The sequence below is a fragment of the Sabethes cyaneus genome, chromosome 3 (genome assembly GCF_943734655.1).
Source record: "Sabethes cyaneus chromosome 3, idSabCyanKW18_F2, whole genome shotgun sequence".
Classification (NCBI taxonomy): domain Eukaryota; kingdom Metazoa; phylum Arthropoda; class Insecta; order Diptera; family Culicidae; genus Sabethes; species Sabethes cyaneus.
This window is the reverse complement of record NC_071355.1, coordinates 112,308,457-112,328,505: the sequence shown is the minus strand read 5'-3', so window position 1 is coordinate 112,328,505 and position 20,049 is coordinate 112,308,457. Positions and strand designations below refer to the sequence as shown.

General features: G+C 36.6%; 1 protein-coding gene across 1 annotated transcript in view; it reads left to right on the top strand.

Annotated features, from left to right (window-relative positions):
- Positions 1-1,927, top strand: part of LOC128744772 (ras-related protein Rab-35) — a 208,689-nt gene extending 206,762 nt beyond the window's left edge. Inside the window, exons 4-5 of the mRNA XM_053842001.1 lie at positions 1,233-1,414; positions 1,467-1,927. Of these exons, the coding sequence (XP_053697976.1) occupies positions 1,233-1,414; positions 1,467-1,544 (260 nt within the window). The 3' untranslated portion in view covers positions 1,545-1,927. The remainder of the gene's footprint in view (positions 1-1,232; positions 1,415-1,466) is intronic.
- The last annotated feature ends 18,122 nt before the right edge of the window (positions 1,928-20,049 follow it).

Sequence of the window (20,049 nt, the reverse complement as noted above, 5' to 3'; positions counted from 1 at the left end):
GGCCCCTTCTGGATTAAACAAGGGTCACGTCGTCCGACGCTCCATCCTGCCTATCGAAGGCTACACATTAATTGAAAAATCCAGCGATGTCCAGAGAACCGCGGATTCTTCAACCGGAGGAGGATGTTCCGTCTCCATCCGAAGGTAAAACGCGCACCAAGCAGCATACACTGCTGGCATCGCGCAACACATTGTTAGCATCGCGCAACACACACTCACCCTTATTCTGCGAGTCACGTGACTCAATAAGACAATTGTCACTCGCCATGACTCGCCACGGCGAATCGAATTAAGCCCTATTACCTAGGCGACAACCGTGTCACCTAGGTAACAAACCCCTGTCACCTAAGTGATAAACCATGTCACCTAGGTGAGAAAGCGAGTCACCTAGGTGACAAATGTCACCTCTTTCGCGGTGACTCCAAATTAGTCACGTCACTCGCCGCGCAGAATAAGGGTGACTGTCATCATCCCGCAGCTATAAAAGCAGCCCACCCAGGGAAAATCACTCATTCCATTTTGACTCGTCCAGCCGACAGCCGTTCACATCGCAGCAGTAGTGATTATACGAAGAGAAGAAGAACAAAACAAAGTTTGTTAACATAGCAGCCGGTGTTTGATCCTCAATTTTCTCACCGAGACTTTTGCTTTGGCTTTCGCTGCCGCTACCATACAGTCCACAGCCAGAAGATCGTTCAGAGGCGAACAAGCAGTCATTAACTTTTCGTGGGAGAGCCCAATTTCGGAAGCAGTTTTTGGCCTAAAAGCGGGGTTTTGTTTATAGAAATGTATTCACTGCATTCTTCTTGCCAATCTGAACACAGCGAATCTATTTCCATAAACTTTTGTTTCAAACAAAAACTGCTTTTGAAATTTGCAGAATCGATGACGACCTTAAATCCAGCAATGATTCGCCGATTGAGGGCTCGTTAGTTAATGATCCTACCTGAGTGCGAAAATTTTATTTAATTTTTGAGCTTAGAAGTTTCTAATTACTGTCAGTTAGCCCAATTAGCGAATCAGCTGGAGTGCTGCCGTGACCCAATTAACGAATTCAGGCTGTATATTAATTTAAGCAATATACTTTTTAATGGCTTTACATATTTTTTTAACTAAAATGACGTAAACGTAATTTTCTTATTAACAAGAACCTATAGAATCTTGTCACGAGTTTTCCTTACATGAGTTTTAAATAACATAAACTGTTATTTATTGATGATTTAAATTTGCAGTCGGAAACAAAAATGATGATCCCAACCGAAAAGTTGTAATTACCGAGGACGCTGAGCGATTTGCCAATCAGATGGACATCCAATTATTTGAAACATCAGCCAAAGACAATATAAACGTAGAGGAAATGTTTTTAGCTATAACCGAACAAGTATTGAGGCACAAAAAACTAACACAGAAACAAGTAGATTGAGTTCGTATATCTAACTTCCATATTCAAAAACTTTATTTTGCAGGTTCAATCGGATCAATGTAATGATACTGTTCATTTGCGTAAAGGAGGCAATATAAAGAAAAAAAGTAAATGCTGTTAATGGTAAATTAATATAAGAATTGTAGCATAAGAACATCAAAGCGGAGATGATAATAAATTGCCTGCATTTTATAACTGAATAGAAAGCTAATTATACATCGCGCCTTTAGCGCAAATGCCAGGTATCTCGAAACTTGTATATTTTATTACTTCTATATACCAATCTCAAGTCCATACCTAAAAGAAAACAGAAAACTGTTAACTTAATTGTTCCCTGGTACATTCTATTCGAATAGTTAGAGAGATCTGCGGCATAAGCAGCTAGTCATTTCTCAGAGCTATAAAACCATTTTTTTCATTAACAAATTCACATAAGTTGTTAGATTGTGATTAAACAGAATAATGTATTAGTGTTGAATAAAAATAGGACGCTCTTGTTAGAAATAAAACATTAAATAAATTATCACTCCGATTTCTCATAACATTTTGCCGCTAAAAATTATGGATTTTAAATAAATTAAATTTTTTTAATATTTTTTGGACGGCAGAGGAAAGTAATGAAGAATTTTTTGAATGAAGGGGAAAGAGTGGAAAGGTGAGGGGGGGGGGTTATTGGTAGCTACGCTTAACAACTTGTCCTTGTGAGTGTGACTCATACTTTTTGTTCAATGCTGGGAGGTGCATGGGTCGAACCAAGCTATAATCTGAGATTATAACCGGATTCGAACCCACAACACCCGCCAGAACATATGACTCGCTGGTACCCATGTACCTTTGAACCACAGAGGCGTTGGACAAAAGGAGACTGCACAACCTTCCTAATTAAGCTAGCGACATAGGTTGGGTTATTTTTAGACACAAATTGTGCCTCTTCCTTCATTTACTGTAGAACCACCGACCAATAAGTTTAATCTAACTTTGTTTTTATTGGCGGGACAACGACACTATGCAGGCCCTTGCGACTTACAAGGTACTGCGTGTGACACTATTCGTCTGTTAGCGTGTTAGCCGGGATTCTCAGCGCGGGTTTTCGGGGAAAGGCTCCGTTCCTATGAAATAGACCAAACCTCGTGTTTTTAGTCTTCACCTTGAAATACGTTCAAACATATGTATTAATATACTTTGAAACGGTAGTTCTACAATTGATGAAGGGACATAAGGGGAAAATAATGAAGAATTGTTTGAATTGAGGGGAAAGAGTGGAAAGGTGAGGTGGAGGGGGGGGGAGAGTTATTGCTAGGTAGCTACGCTTAACAACCCCGCCCCGCCCCCACCTTTCCACTCTTTCCCCTCCATTCAAAAAATCTTCATTACTTTCCCCTACCGTCCCTTCATCAATTATAAGCTTTTAACTTCACTTTTTGAACTAACGTAAGAACTGACGACACTATTAAAACTATATATTAAAAATATATTTACCTTTTACCGACCGGTTTCGGGCAACTAGCCCATCGACGGGGTAATCCCCAGCTGATTGCGTTGCAGAGAGAGTTATATATTTTTTATGTTTGTAAAAACGATAAGTGTTGTGCCCTGTGTTAATAGCTTCATCAATTGTAGAACTGCAGTTTCAAAAAATATTAATACATATGCTTGACTGCATTTCAAGGTCAAGACTAAAAACACGAGGTTTGGTATATTTCATAGGAACGGAGTCGGAGCCTCTCCCCGAAAACTCGCGTTGAGAATCGCAGCTAACACGCTGACAGACGAACAGCGTCACACGCAGTACCTTTTTTTTGACGTAGGACTACGTTTTGAGCGCTAATAGCATAGCGGTTTTCCGATCGATTTTCAATATTCTTACACCAATCGATCGGAAAATCTTCTAAGAATTGACCCAAATGAAGAAAAGTATGGATTCTTGATGTTGAACTATTGAAAAATTGAAAATAACGAACCTATGTTTTACCAGAATTCTCGCTTTGGGATTGGTTGGAAGATTCTTTACGATGATCTAAACCTATTCCAATTTCATATATGTGCTTGGGAAGTAAGCCAAGACAAGTGACAAAGTTTCCTCATTTCAACAAGATTTTTTAACACCGCAGTTAAACCTAGACCATTTTGATGTCCTTGCTTGGGAAGTACGCCAGAAAGAGTGGCAAAGTCCCCTCGTGCCAACAGTTTTCTTACGAATACGATTAAACCTAGTCCAATTTGATATCTGTGTTAGGGGTGTGTGTTAAAAATTACACAAGTTCGTTGTCCCAACAGACCGCAAATTCTTTACTGCGAGATGATTAAACCTCGGCGAATTTGATATCTGTGTTGGAAAAAGTGCTACAGCTGTAATGTTCGGTTATAATACGGCTCTGTATGAATACGCATGCTTACCGTTTCATTAGAAGTGTAGTGAAAAGATGTGCTGTTAATAAAATAAGATTGAATTGGTAAAATCCCTTCAACGTGGGCAACCATGGGAAATAAAAACAATCTTCAATTTCAGTAAGGTAGCAGGAAAGCAATAGTTTGTGTTCTTGATTTTGTTAAATTGTTTTCAAATGCACAATCTGTTGAGAATTGAACGTATGCAATGTTACTACTTTGATAAATGTTACTTACAACGCATGTAGCATGTATACATGTTGCATAAAGCATGTATACATGAAGAATCGAATGATTACAAGCATGAATACATGCTGTCTACTATTGCTACAAAGAGACTTACGTAGTCCTGCGTCACCTATATATGCGGTCGTGTCTTGTACACAACCCCTCTGGTTTTTATTCTATATTAGAGAGGTTTTCAGCCTGAGGCTGATTCGCCTCTTCGTCCGCAGTATCTTGTAAGTCGCAAGTGTCTGCATACCCAAGTAACAATTCTATATTCACTTGGTTTTACTTGAATTTTATAAAGCTTTATTGCGGTATCAATCATTACTTCTGGTTTTATTGTGGTATTGCGCAACACCGAGAGGATACGAGTCCAAACACACTTGTAGCTAGCTAGAAAACCATAATAAAACTGTTAATAAAGCAAATTTATTGTGGGTGCTTATATTACCAAGTTAAAACTTGTTGGCTGCACCACGTCTCTTACAAACTTACCATACGTATGGCAATACAATATGGCGCACCAATCGAAATTGAACTTATCACGGTTGCTTGTCAAACTGCAATAAATCTGTCATATAGAGCTATTGAAACGGTAACACCATGACCAATTAGATTTATTGCGGCTATTTTGAAGAATATTACAATTCAACACCAAAACCATTTTTTATGCTGGTCCATATTGCCATATTCTAGTACAGTAGGATTTCGAATTTGGCAGCAAATGTGCGTCGCCTATGTTGCCAAAATAGAAATCGTGCCAAAATCGAAGCCCTTTTTTAATACGAAAAAATTTAATGTGAATGCGTTAGAAATTGACTAAATACTTTTAATCAACGATTGCAACCAATTTATGTTTGAAAAGTCCGCCAAGAGCCATCCGTCCGGTGCAAATAAGTTTTTGGTAACGTACGGTGAGACGTAGTCCTACGGCAATGAAAATAAGATTGTTCAAAACATTCTATAACTGCAAACTTTTTTTTCATGAACACACTGAGTTCATTATTTTTTGTCATTTAAAGCTTGTATGTGAAAACTGATCGATATTTAAGCATATTTTTGTCTCTGTAAAACAAATCGATCAGGATGATCTGACAGTAAAATGTTAACTTTTCTGCTCACGGATATATTTTCAAGTAAACAAAACTGGCAGACGTGGACTGATTTAGCTTTTCAGCCAGCTGTATGCTTTATAGCTTCGTAGCAAAAAGTTTTATTGAATTATGGCGGTAGCTGTCAAGCAGCGAAAAGCATAATCGGTATTATTGCTGCTTTCAGCAGAGCGTGATAAGACCACTTCAGCTTTTGACCTGATTCTTATAGAGGTTATGAAAACCTTCTGAAGAGTGGGCCACTTGGTTGGAAGGCAGTTTTATAGCGGTCATCAGAAAGTTCTGGTGGAGCTCATAGTTTTATTAGATGTTTTGTGGAATTGGTCATGAAAACCACTAGTGAAACTAAAGAATCTGACTAAAGAAAAGACATTGGAGCTCAATCACTCGCGGCCTCCTGTCATCATTAAACCTGATTTGCTCAACGATGATTGTTGTGCGTGACTCTGTTCAAAGTTGCTAGGAAAAGTTCGAACAATATTTTTTTCGAGTTCAACATTTAGGCGATTTTAATGAGCCGTACGATACAAATTTGATTGCCTGGTGTTTTCGTTAGGCAGCACGGATCGATTTCGTGATGATACGATGATATTTGTTGCCGTTTGCTTGCAGTCATTATTTTCAGTCGCGTTCATCGACTGATACTCTGCAAGTTTTCGAGCAAAAGATTCAGAAGGTTTCGTCGAGATTCATGCGCACTTGGTTTCGACGAACCGAAAATGAGTTACCTGTCACTTCTTTAGTCAGATTCTTTAAGTGAAACGTAATAAAACTTAAAATTGTTACTAGGGTAGTGCCGTCGTCCCATCAGTAAAAACAAAGTTAGATTAAACTTCTCGGTCGGTGGTTCTACATTAGACGAAGGAAGAGGCACAATTTGTGTCTAAAAATAACCCAACCCATGTCGCTAACTTAATAAGAGGGGTTGTGCAGTCTCTTTTTGTCCAGCGCCTGTGGTTCAAAGGTACATGGATACCAGCGGGCCATATACCCTGGCGGGTGTTGTGGGTTCGAATCCGGTTATAATCTCAGATTATAGCTTGGTTCGCCCCATACACCTCCCAGCATTAGACAAAAGGTAGAAGTCACGACAACTTGTTAAGCGTAGCTACCAATAACCAATTACCCCCCCCCCTCATCCTTCCACTCTTTCACCTCCATTCAAAAAATACTTTCCCCAAGCATCCCTTCATCAATTGTAGAGCTACCGTTTCAAAAAATATTAATATATGTGCTTGACCGCATTTCAAAGTTAAGACTAAAAACACGAGATTTTTTCAAAAAAATTATGTTTACAAATTTCATCCATTTTATGGCCATTTTTATGGCAACGAAAGGCTGAAAATCATAAGGCTGAAAACTGAGTAACACCTAAGGCTGAATGGACAAAAGGCAGAATGTTCGATAGGCGGAATAACGAATGGCTAAAACTTAGAATGAACAATGTGTCGAAATGCTAAAAACTTTAGACTATTTCACAATTTTAACATAAATCGAAGAACACTAAATTAATTTTTGATATATTTTGCAGAATTTTCTTATATATAAAAATGGAAATTAGAACAGTTTTTTTTAATTCTTTCCGACGTTTCGGCTTTGTATTTAAGCCTTTTTTAAGGATTGCTACAATGTTTCTTGTTAGTTAGATGTAAATTGTTATTTTAGATTGTACATACAACGTTGTCCGTTCTTTGTCGTTTGTCTTTAGTGTTAAGGAATTGAATGTCTTCTGTTGGTTTTTGTTGCATATCTGTCGTCTACAAGAGGTATATATTTAAGGAAAGGTTAATGTCATTATTTGTTGATAAAAACCTGTTGAACGTTTGAATTATTTTCATAATTAGAAGCAATTCTACACATTATTTTCTTGCACTCTGGCTTTCCACCTACTATAGTATTCTAACTGAGAACAAGGGTGGGAGGGAAACTATATATGCTGGATGTTTGTGTTTTATCGAGGCTAATATTCCTGCATATGTGTGGTTCAGGCCATCCACATCACTCCTTCTGTTGACCGTGTTGCGAACATAACATAAGCTCCGACGGGCAGTAAATAAACTTCAATATACCACTATCGCAGAGATTCTTGATGAAATGTTGTTTCGTGTCTATGTTCTTTGACCGCTTACTTGTTCGCTCTACCTGTACAAAGCTCAGACAACTTTGATTGTCTTCAAACATTGTTGTAGCAACTGTAGTGACTAAAGAATCTGACTAAAGAAAAGACATTGGAGCTCAATCACTCGCGGCCTCCTGTCATCATTAAACCTGATTTGCTCAACGATGATTGTTGTGCGTGACTCTGTTCAAAGTTGCTAGGAAAAGTTCGAACAATATTTTTTTCGAGTTCAACATTTAGGCGATTTTAATGAGCCGTACGATACAAATTTGATTGCCTGGTGTTTTCGTTAGGCAGCACGGATCGATTTCGTGATGATACGATGATATTTGTTGCCGTTTGCTTGCAGTCATTATTTTCAGTCGCGTTCATCGACTGATACTCTGCAAGTTTTCGAGCAAAAGATTCAGAAGGTTTCGTCGAGATTCATGCGCACTTGGTTTCGACGAACCGAAAATGAGTTACCTGTCACTTCTTTAGTCAGATTCTTTAGGTACCACCATCCGCCATTTTATCCGATCAGCAAGGTCTCCAGGAAAAACATGACTTATGCACAACAATATCCAGCAGAATGAGTTTCGGCACTTTCGTTTTCTTTTCTGTCCCCTCTAAAGAATCTGACTAAAGAAGTGACAGGTAACTCATTTTCGGTTCGTCGAAAACAAGTGCGCTTGAATCTCGATGAAACCTTCTGAATCTTTTGCTCGAAAACTTGCGGAGTATCAGTCGATGAACGCGACTGAAAATAATGACTGGAAGCAAACGGCAACAAATATCATCGTATCATCACGAAATCGATCCGTGCTGCCTAACGAAAACACCAGGCAATCAAATTTGTATCGTACAGCTCATTAAAATCGCCTAAATGTTGAACTCGAAAAAATATTGTTAGAACTTTTCCTAGCTACTTTGGAACAGAGTCACGCACAACAATCATCGTTGAGCAAATCAGATTTAATGATGACAGGAAGCCGCGAGCTCCAATGTCTTTTTTTTCTCAGATTCTTTAGTCCCCTCATATGGCTTCTCTTTCTAGCAATGGAAGCTCGCGCGTTTGACAAGCTTCTCTTGCATGCAGGGGATCGATATATGGTTTGTTTAACTCCCGTAGGATATTAGTACTGGTGTTGATAGGGATACTGTGCTGCCCGAGGGGATGCGCTGTGCTATCTCTCGCTATGTATTTGACAGAGGATAACATCGCGCTTCCAAAACTGTCAACGCTTCCAAAAGTGTCAAATTTCAATGGCAGTAACATAGCGAGAAAAAAAAGAAAAAAGCAAAACATCGATTTTCATTGTTCGATGTTGTACTCGCTGCTCTCGTTAATGGCGCATTCCCTTGGTGCTGCCACCTACACGAGTCCACGAGTGAAGCAAGAATGGCAACTCGACAGAGTGCAAGAGACAGAATGTTATGCTAGTGTGCAAGAGATCGTTTATTGTCGCACGCGTACCAGGAATAACAATATTATGTGACTAGAATGAACCCAAAATATTTCTTCACAGGGATTTAGTATATGGTATACCCTTTCAGAAAAACATAATCCCAAAATATTCTATCGGTGAAAAATTGAAAAAATCATGTTAAAAGTTTTTTGCCGTGACATAAGCAAGACTTGTATGTTGTGTCGGGCGACCAAATAGTTTAAATTTACCTCCAGTGTCTCTCAGCCTCTGAATTCATCGAAATGGTGTAAGAAATATTTGTAGATAATAAAATTACCTATAATTTTTCCAAACATGATATTCTTCTATCTCTATTATACACGGCACCAGGGAAGCGAGACCTCCAGCGCATATAATATGAAAACCAGTTTCTTAACCTTAATCTATTCCTTCATTCCTTCCTGTGCTTCAAAAAAGCACAAATTTAACATTTTCTACGAGATGTTCTAAAACATGCTCAATAAACTTGTCGGTTTGTAGTTTTTTCGCTATTTTGAATATAGAAAATCCGCTATACAAACAATATTTTACCCTATTGAAACTAAAAAAAAATTAAAATTTCTTCATTTAGGGTGATTCAAAAATCGTCACATTTATTGTTTGTAAAAATTCATAACTTTGAAAGTTTAGGTACAATGTAGCAAATTAATAAGTTTTCAAAAGCTTTCTAAAAAAATATAAATAATAAGTGCACAAAATTGAGACAAAGTTATGAATATTACGGCAAGTCGTTGTATTGGCAGAGTTATTTATTTCAATCGATTTTTTTTCCTGAAAGTTCAAACTACAGCAAACCAACATTCAGCAAACATGAATCTCAAAAGATTTGAATCTCATATTGCAAGAGATTGAATTTTAAATAAAATTATATTAAATTAAATTAAAATAAATTAAATTAAATTAAATTAAATATTCCAAGAGATTGTCTATCTGACCGACAATGATCGTACTATCAAATGATCCTACTCAAACAATTCCTCTCAGGTAAGAGTCGAACATGGAGGCTGGGTTGTTAATCTAACATCGAAATGCTAATCAAAAGCATGTTTAAGCCCGCCCTCGTGACAAAAAAAAACAAAATTTCATCCTTGGGTCTAATAATATACTCATATAATTTGCTGATTGAGGATTTTTGTGTAAGAAAGCGAGAGAGCGCTATATTTACGTTTTTGCAATTACAAACACGTAACCACTTTCTTACGGGTTTCGTCAGAAATTTCGCTGCCTATGAGCAATAATTTTAATTTTTTGATTTTCTTCACAGTTTTAACATATCGTTTAATGGTTTCGTAGCTTCTCGAAATCCCATATGAAATTATCAAGTAGGATCATTCGCCTTGTAATCATTCTGCATAAAGTCACTCAGAATTTCAAGTTACAGTTTTCTGAAGGATTACGTTTCATCTACGGATTTGGTTTCATTTGTAATTGAAAAATGGCTAAATATTCACCATCAAAAATCAATCAATCTAAAAACCATGATTTGTTATACAGAACATTCTGATCTTTTAGGGAAAAATAACAAATTCCATATGGCTACTAAATATTTCAACATGAAAATTCAAAATAAATGAGTTGTTAATGGGACTGTTGCTGTTGGCAGCCATGAAAATCATCAAAATCGACCTGGAAACTAAAAAACTGTTTTTGTTTAAATAGCATACGTGACTTCGCAAATAACCGCGAGTGGTTAAAACGTCTCTAACCAGAAACACGTGACGGCTTTTCGAAATGCCCTAATACCAAAAGGTTCACCCTAATGACTAAATTCTCAAATTTGAAACAATTTTGAAACATTCTGCAAAAGATTGCAGCAGTTTTGATACGTGAAGTTACCGGCGAATTATATTGAAAGTGCATGTGCATAGAAATCTATGAGGTTTTAAATCCCAATATTCCCATACCTACGCAAAACATGTTTTTCATCGAAGATTTTTATATTAAAAAATTACGAAAAACTTAAAGTCAAGAAGCATTTTTATAGAACTTCACGAAGAAATTCATCAAAAGTTAGATTTGTGCTTTTTTCATTACAAGGAAAAGATGAAGGTTTAGAAATTAGTTTCCATGTTACACGCGCTAGAGGTCTCTCTTCCATGGTGACGTGTATATTGGAGATAGAACAATATCGTATTTGGAAAAATTATAGGTAATTTTTTTATCTACAAATCTTTCTCATACCATTTTCACGAATTCAGAGGCTAAGAGACACTACAGGTAAATTTAAACTATTTGGTCGTCCGAACAATGTACGAGTTTTACTTATTTCATAGAAAAACCTTTAAACATGATTTTTTCAACTTTTCACCGATAGAATATTTTGGGATTATGTTTTTCTGAAAAGGTTTATTATATACTAAAACCCTGTAAAGAAACATTCTAGGTTCATTCTAGTAAAATAATATTGTTATTCCTGGTATGCGTGTGTCGTCAATGCCCGTTTCACTGAGTTAAGTCATTATTTTTAGAATGAGTGAATAATACTCATTTCGCTATTCGATCTGTTATGCACTGTTAAATCTATTTGAAATTTTACCTTTAGTATCAACTGTATTCTCCACATTATTCCCCTTCTATACTATTTTAATAATCTTAAAATAAACATTCTTCAATTTGATTTTTTTTCTTCTTTTAATAATTGCAAAATAAATGTCTGAAATTTTGCATTCGTTCAGTATTTTATGAAATCAATATACTCCTTCAGACTTCTACGAAGTTTTTATGTATTTAGTTTCATAATTTTAATTATATGAATAAGTAATATTTTCTGATTCTTCATGTAAATTCCCTTTCGGTTTCGCAATGATCAGTAAAATAATCCCGGTATTCTACAAAAAAACATAAAATATGACCGCATACCTTATGTAATCACCTCTAATATACCATCGTGTATCACTTTTGGTGGTAAATGCTGTCAGCCAGGCTGTCAGTCACTCAATGATACCAACATTGTACTTGTTAGGGAATATTTTCTCCATTATAGACCAAATCAAGGTGACGTCATCTGGCAGATACTGGCGCCCTTGTTTACAAACAGACCGTAGAATCCAAAAAAGTTTCAGCTGTTTAAACGGCAAGTTTGTTGTTTAAGTCGAGTTTAAACAGCATTGGGACTAAATTTAAAAGCCATTATGCCTGTAAAATGTTAAAATACACGCTACGTTCCCTATAAACGGAAAAGAAAGTTTTCCAAAATGTAAACAAGGGCGCCACTATCTGTCAATTGACGGTATGATGATTTGGTCTATTCTGATTATAGATCATTACACGGGAGCTCCTAACCACACTTTTTCGACAGCACTTGGTGGTTTGTTTACATGGTGTTAAAGTTTGAATTGAATTTTCTATCTTTGTCCGGCAGATAATGATCAAGAATTATAGTTTTTATTTATGAGAAAGCACCTTACATGCATTTTAAAGCAACTGATGCAGTAATCCTTCACGAAATTTTAAATCGAAACTGCTGGATGTAACAAAAAACATGTAAACAAACCACCAAGTGGTGTCATTTGACGGCAAAATGACGTCATCGCAAAATGATCTATAGATCATTTGATCAAATGATCTATAGATCATTTTGCGATGACGTCATTTTGCCGTCAAATGACACCACTTGGTGGTTTGTTTACATGTTTTTTGTTACATCCAGCAGTTTCGATTTAAAATTTCGTGAAGGATTACTGCATCAGTTGCTTTAAAATGCATGTAAGGTGCTTTCTCATAAATAAAAACTATAATTCTTGATCATTATCTGCCGGACAAAGATAGAAAATTCAATTCAAACTTTAACACCATGTAAACAAACCACCAAGTGCTGTCGAAAAAGTGTGGTTAGGAGCTCCCGTGTAATGATCTATTCTTTCGATTCTTTCCTTCAACGACGAAAACGTAAACAATCTGACAGGCCGATCAAGAACAATGTGATATACAGGTGTGGCAATGGTGTACAATGTTGGTTAAGTGGTGTTAGTGCAATGAAGAAATTTCATCATGGTGTGAGTGAAATCGTAAATCGACCAATCACGATGAAACGTCAAACTCCAAAAACAAACCCTTTTGTCCGACGCGGTTTGTTTTTGTAGTTTGACGTCGTTTTCTGATTTTTCGCTACTAATACCATCAAATGTCTTCATCTGTCACACCTTTTTAAACTCATTGGTTCATGAAAGCATTCGATAACCACGACTAAAATGACTAAAATACACAAGGCATGCTACTCCACCACGGCCAGCTATTTTTAAGTCGTATTCGATAACAATGAAGTTTATTGCTCATATGGATTTTTTTATGTATATATTATTAGTTGAAACGACTGGATAACAAGGTAAGTGTTACATATTAAGTGTAATAATCCTTCTTTATTTTCAGCTCACTCGTATTCGTTCAAAACAAAAACTTCGCGATATCTTGCTGGCCGTTTAATGTCTTCTCGACTACGAAGTTTTCTGGAAAGCTGGCCATTTGGTTGCTCTTTTCCTTCTGTATTAGTGCTAGGCATCTCTTCTGACGACGGCTTTTCGGCTATATTACAATCCATCTCATCGCTGCTCACGTTTGAGTTACAGCCCAAGTAACCAAGAGTTCGAATAATGGTGTCTAACAAGGGTTAAACAGCTTTATGTATATCAATCTATAACTTGCTAAGCAGCGTCACTTTTAAGTAATTAACCGAACTTTCAAGCTGTCTTGGGTTCACTGCATAGAACGCTAAGCAGCTTCGAAATAAACTGTCAAAAACTAAGAAAAAACAAATTTAGCAGCACTTCTATGTTCTATTTTTATACTTCTACCTAACTTCTATATTCGTTGCATTTGCCTGCTGTTGGGTTTGAACCCGGGTGCTCCGCGTTGTAAACCTATACCGATCCACTGCGTCACCTTTGTCGTATACAAGCGATATGAATTTAGCCAATGAGTTGTTAAGTAAAAGTTCGATTTAGAACTTGCAGCAGCTTTATGCAGCGCGAGTTAATTATAGAACATAAAGTTTGGAACCAGGCAATTAACTGTAGTAGTGAGATACCGACAGCATATGCTACACAACACAATAATGAAGAGCATTACATTCTAATTTATATTTGTAATTAGAAATGTGCGAGGATTAAATTTATTCAAGTGAAATAAAAATTAATCTCCAATGGTTTCAGGTTCTGCTGGTTTGATCACCAGAAATATAAACAAAAAAGCAACACGCAGAACTTGTTAGCAACTAAAGTTACTTCAGAACTTCATGTAGCATCCTAATAGCTTTGAAGTATCTCTGAAGTATTCGCAGCATTTCTTCAAGCATTTAGTTCCACATATACTTGATATACACTACTAATCAGCGTGAAAGTTCCACGGAACTGAATCTGAACTAATTATGAACTTTCGAGTTCGCGTGTCAAGTAATATTCGAACTTTTGGTTGCTTGGGAGGGGACTCTAAAGAATCTGACTAAAGAAAAAACATTGCACTATGGTCCAGAAAGCCATTTTAGACGGACAAAAGTGATTGCGCCCAAACGAGATATTCTAGCTCAACGAAGTCTTCGGCAACTTTTTGAATGAAAACATGATGCATCTTTTAAAGGTGTCGTCCAATGTTCAGATAATACTGTAACAGCAATTCAAGTAATAATTTTTCAAATAAGTTTGTTTTCGATTTTTTAGCTTCAAAACATTAAAGATGAATTAATTTCACATAACCTTTCTGAACATATCAAATTTCTAACTCTTATGTATTTTCAGCAGTGGAGCTTTGTTTATGGACGACCCGTAAAATCATATTTCCTCTTATAACTCATTTATCTCAACAGGTAGCTCAATATGATGTTCTACAAAATGTATTATACGTTATAGAGAAATATTTTTGCAGACGACTATTTTGCTTTATCTTTATGAGTTAATAAGATATAGCCGATTTCAGGTTAAAAACAGGCTAATTTTACATAATCATAACTCGGAAAGTGGCAAACGAATCTTGATGAAACTTTGGAGATTTAATGTACACATATGCATGAAGTTTTTAGCAAAAAATGGAGAGGGTGTTATTTTTTTAAAAAAAGATAAAATTCTTTGAATTTTATGATTGACTATAGCTAGAATTGTCGTTTTCTCCATAGATTCACATTCAAGTAATCAAGTATGCGAGCACGGAATACTATACGCAACAAATATACTGGCAGTGACCGTGGTTGATACTAAAATAGTGAATGCATTCAAAATGTTACATTCGCAATCTTGTTTTTCATGCGAAAAAGCCAAAAGAATGTTTAATAATAACCTTGAATTAAACGACCTTTACTGTTATACGCGTATATTCGCAATATGAAGATGTTTTTGAAAATATTTTATAGACTAAAACTAACTGCGATGTGAAAAACGAGGAAGATGAAGCAGGGCTGCGGAAAACTTAGGATTTGCGCGTAATCGAACTACGTAGGAAGGAAACTTAACTAATTGTTATACTTTTTCGGTAATTTCAACATTGAAATTCAAGTAGAATTTCAATATGATTTTTAAATCCATTATAAACTATAGAATTAACAATGGAAAATAATCGGGAAACTTTTTTTTCTTTATTTTCAATCTTCGTATTTCATTCCAAAAAAACTTCAGTCAACTTTAACATTTATCAAATATTACTAGACACGACGTTGATTTGTTTGAGCGAATGCACGCGATGCGAATAATTATTAGTAAACATATAATCAACCCTTAAACGTGTAGACTTCTGTAGATAGTTTTTGATTTGAGAGTCTCAGAGCCACATAAGAAATTTATTCTAACTAAAAAGCATAATATCTGTGTTAAGAATAGATTGACATTTTGTTATCATTCTGACTATGCGTTCAAGAGTTCTTAACTTTTAAAATCAAAAATTCAGGAAAATTGTGACGAAAATAATTCCACGAATTTTGTCAATTTTTACTTTTGAAAACATAGGACATCTAGAACAAAATGTTCGACCTCAAAAATATTCGGTGATAAACTACTCACTGAGTTTTGTAATAGGGTAAAGAACTAGTTTTAAGCAGTCTAAGCGGGATTGTTTTACCTTATTACAAGCGATGGGTTGACTAAGTGGGAGATATCAGCATACCAATCTTCTTGCTATCTTTAGTTCTTCAAGCTGTTACCATTGGAAGACACTATTGTTGAGCTAAACTTTTGATTTTAAAAGTTGGAGCGGCGGAACTAATTTTGAACACACCGAACCCATTTTCACCCGCAAGGTGCTATTTTAAGCAATCCTGAAATCTGAATTTTTTTTACGTCCCGTTAAAAAATCCCTCGAACTTTTCCCCCTATTCAGTAAGTTCGCGTTCCTATCCGCGACCTACTAATCGGCATCTGATGCGTAATCGGCATAGCGTATCGGCATAGATGCGTAAAACGCCATCTGTCTAAATTGTTTAACGGGGCATACACTAACCGCACCGTTCGGCAAACGGCATTCGTCGTCTCTTTTATTCTCTGGTGTTCTTATGGGAAACTGCGAGTTTGACGTCTCACTCGCTGTTCATAAGGATGGTGGGAGAACAAAAGAGGTAAACATATAGCAGTACAAACGATCCGACTGAACAGTGTTGTCAAAGCAAATAACATTGAAACACATCGTTGCTTTATTAAATCACTGAGAAAATCTTCGAAAATTATTGAAAAAGCTGTCTTTTGTGTTGTTTTTAATAAAGAAAAATTAATTATGAACATACATTTCTCTTGAAAGTATTGAACCACGTTTTCACCATAGGAGGTTTCAGTTAATTTCAAACTTAAAATTCTTATTTCCAGTACCGAAACAGTGTCTTGGCAACACGATAGTTCATCAGTTGTGCTGCAGCTGCTGCTACTGGTGAACAGGTTCCGTCAATTCAGAATTTGTTTTCAGTTTTGTTAGAAAATAATAAAACTTTTGTCTAGTGACAAAGGCTTAGATAATAGAAAAAAAGAGACTGAATAATATGGTATGTGACAATTGAGTGCTTGACTTTCAGAGTGGTTGTAATCAGTGCTGAAAATTTGATGAATTCGTTAGTAGCGAGGTGGCGATTGCTGAAGAGCAGCTGAAATATGTACGTTTTTGGACAACAATTTTGAATTCATCATATTTCTTGTCGGAAACCCAGTAAATTGTGTTTGTGTGAATCAAATGTATGGTTAAGTGATTTGTGAAGATGATCCTATCAAAAGATTTTGAAAATATGAACAAAAAAGTGCATTTTCGGATCATTTATGTTCAACTGATTAAAATAGGTAACACTGCTTAACTCGTTCCTTACCCTATTTGGAAAAAACATGGATTGGATATGAAAAACAAAATAAAATTTTTATAATATTTCTTACCTGTTATGTATAGCTTTATGGCTGGCAGTGTTGGGCACAATTTCGCTAATTCGCTTGTTAGCGACGCTAAATTCTGGTTAGCGAGTTAGCGTTTTCGATAAATTTGGAATACGTTACCGGAACCGTTAGCTTCGCTAAAAATAAACGCTTGAAATCGCTGACCGCTAAATCGCTAAAGCTGCATGAAAATTGTGAAATCTTTCAAACTTTACCTCGCCATTTTTATGTTGCATTGCACTATGGTCCAGAAAGTCAAATTAGGTGGAAAAAATTGTTTACTCAGTAGTCGTTGATTTTAGACTATTTCCGTCTTAGCAACAAAATCTTGATTTAGTATGGTGCTTTTTTGGCATGAGCTATTTTAGGGTGACCCTTAAATTAACTAAGATCCAGAAATTATCTTCAAAACGAAACAAGATAGAGCGATATTCACTTTAGCAATTTCATAGCTTGAAGTATTTTGAGTAATATTGCAGAAGACGAAATCCTTCTATCTCGAACCGTTTCCATATTAGGGCGATTTTCCTGAGTCAAGTTAGGGTGACCCTGCTATTTTGCGATTTTTCTCCATAACTTTTTTATTTTTCATTTCTCGCAAAACACTTCTTCAGATCACTTTTGAGGCTCAATAAGACGCAACTTTTGGTGAAAAAAGAATGGCTATCTACTTTACTTCTACACTTATATTAAATTTTATGATACAAATAAGCCGTTTCCAAATGTTAGTATCTCAGAAAGGTGCAAGCAGAATTAAAATCGGTTGATTGCGTTTGAAAGATCGTGATTTTTTGTGCATAATAACATAAAATTGGAGAGTGGATTTTTGTCTATCTCAAATAAATTAACTTTAAATATGTGTGGTTTTAACATGTTTAAGTATATAAAAGTAAACGAGTTGCGCCATAACTACGGAACGCCTTGACTGTTCTTCAGCAAACTTGGCGTACATGTTTCTTGATATAAGTAAATCAGCGCAGGGGGTTGACAAAAGGGGGGTGGTCGCTAAAAAGGAGGGGAGGAGTGGCTGCGATCATCTTGCATTAAGGGGCAAACCAGCCACAGGCTGAAAACCTCTCCAATATAAAATAATAATAATAATAATATCTTGAATTTGGTCTGTTAGAAGTTGATCAAGTGGCTGGGAGATAAGATGAAGAGCGTGTGAAAAGATGGGAGGGTCACAATTACGGAAGTAGAACAATATAAGGAAGGCTTTGTTTCTCTTTCATTATCTTCGGAGAGACGTACAAGTTGCTGTAGACAAAAGGGCCGAGGAGAGCTAATCAAGGGGAGGGGTAGATATATCTAAATGAGGAAAAAGGCTTTGTTTTTTGTATTATGAGAATTTGCAAACTGAAACATAGGGTTGTGAAGCCCGCATTCGTGTGGTCCAATTTTCTCTCACGATTTTTTTCTAACGAACACATATGACATATGCATGAGCATTTCTTTCGGATTTCTTTTTTGATATTCTCATGCACTGCGACAAGGTTTAGCCATAGTGTATTCAGTTATCACCTCCCAGTTTGCCTCGAGGTATGATGCTGGTCTAATAAGCCAGTCGTCATATGTTCGAGTCCCGACTGGGAGAGGCTGTTAGAGTCAATAGGATTGTAGCAACTGGCCCTGCAATTGTCCTGCACTCTAACAGCTGGCTGCAAAGTCTGTCGTATAAAAAAACAGAAGCCCAAGTTTCGATAACGGAATGTAGCACTTAGGCTTTGCAATGCTTTGCTATTTAGTTATCAGCCACGGTCGTTGCTTACACCCGTCATTGCAACCCAGCAGTTGATACCTATCATCGCTCGCATTGGCCCGCACACTTACCCGCGTGTGTAAGCGAGGGTGTAAAATGAAGAAGAAAAGTAAAATCCGTATCCATACATCCAAGTGTGCCGCTCGTGCTCACGACCTATGGACAGCTCGTGAGCTTTGGATTCGCGGGCGGGATGTGTAGAAAGTTGATATGAGGCTGTACCCTCGCGAGTGTGTAGGTAGCAGAATGTATGCACACTATGCCAGCAATTGTTTGGCGTAGGCTTGCGTCAGTGGAGTAAGCTTTGGATGCTATGCTTTTCACACTCGCTCGCCTGAGATTTTCAACCTTATCGAAAACAGATGTACAAGTGGCTGAAAGACAAAAAAATGGTGGCCTCTGATGAAAGGGGAGGTGCGAATCACGGAAATCCCCGTCGCGGGTAGAGAACTATTTAAACTTCTCATTCGGTAGTTCCACTCCATGTACTATGAAACACATATGATTTCATTACTTTCTCTACCATTCCCTCTGTTTATTGGAAAGTATACCGTTTTTGATGTCTAACCTCATTACAAAGTTTAAGTCAGCAAACATGAGGTTAAGTTTATACATTCTTTTTTAGATTTGGACCACTCACACAACTTATAACGGTTTAAATGCAAGATAATTACAGCCACTTTTACTTTGTACCTCCCCCTCCCCTTTTTAGCGACCACCCCGCTTTTGTCAACCCCCTGTGCTGATTTACTTATCTCAAAAAACATTTACCCTAAGTTTAATCAAGAACAGTCAAAGCCTTCCGGAGTTATGGCGCAACTCGTTTACTTTTATATACTTAAACATGTTAAAACCACATATATTCAAACTTGATTTATTTGAAATAGACAAAAATCCACTCTCCAATTTTTTGATATTATGCACAAAAAATCACGATCTTTCAAACGCAATCAACCGATCGTAATTCTGCTTGCACCTTTCTGAGATACTAACATTTGAATACGGCCAATTTTTATCATAAAATTTATTATAAGTGTAGATAGCAAATATCTTTTTTCACCAAAAGTTGCGTCTTATTGAGCCTCAAAAGTCATCTGAAGAAGTGTTTTGCGAGAAATGAAAAATAAAAAAGTTATGGAGAAAAATCGCAAAATAGCAAGGTCACCCTAACTTGACTCAGGAAAATCGCCCTAATATGGAAACGGTTTAAGATAGAAGGATTTCGTCTTCTGCAAAATTACTCAAAAT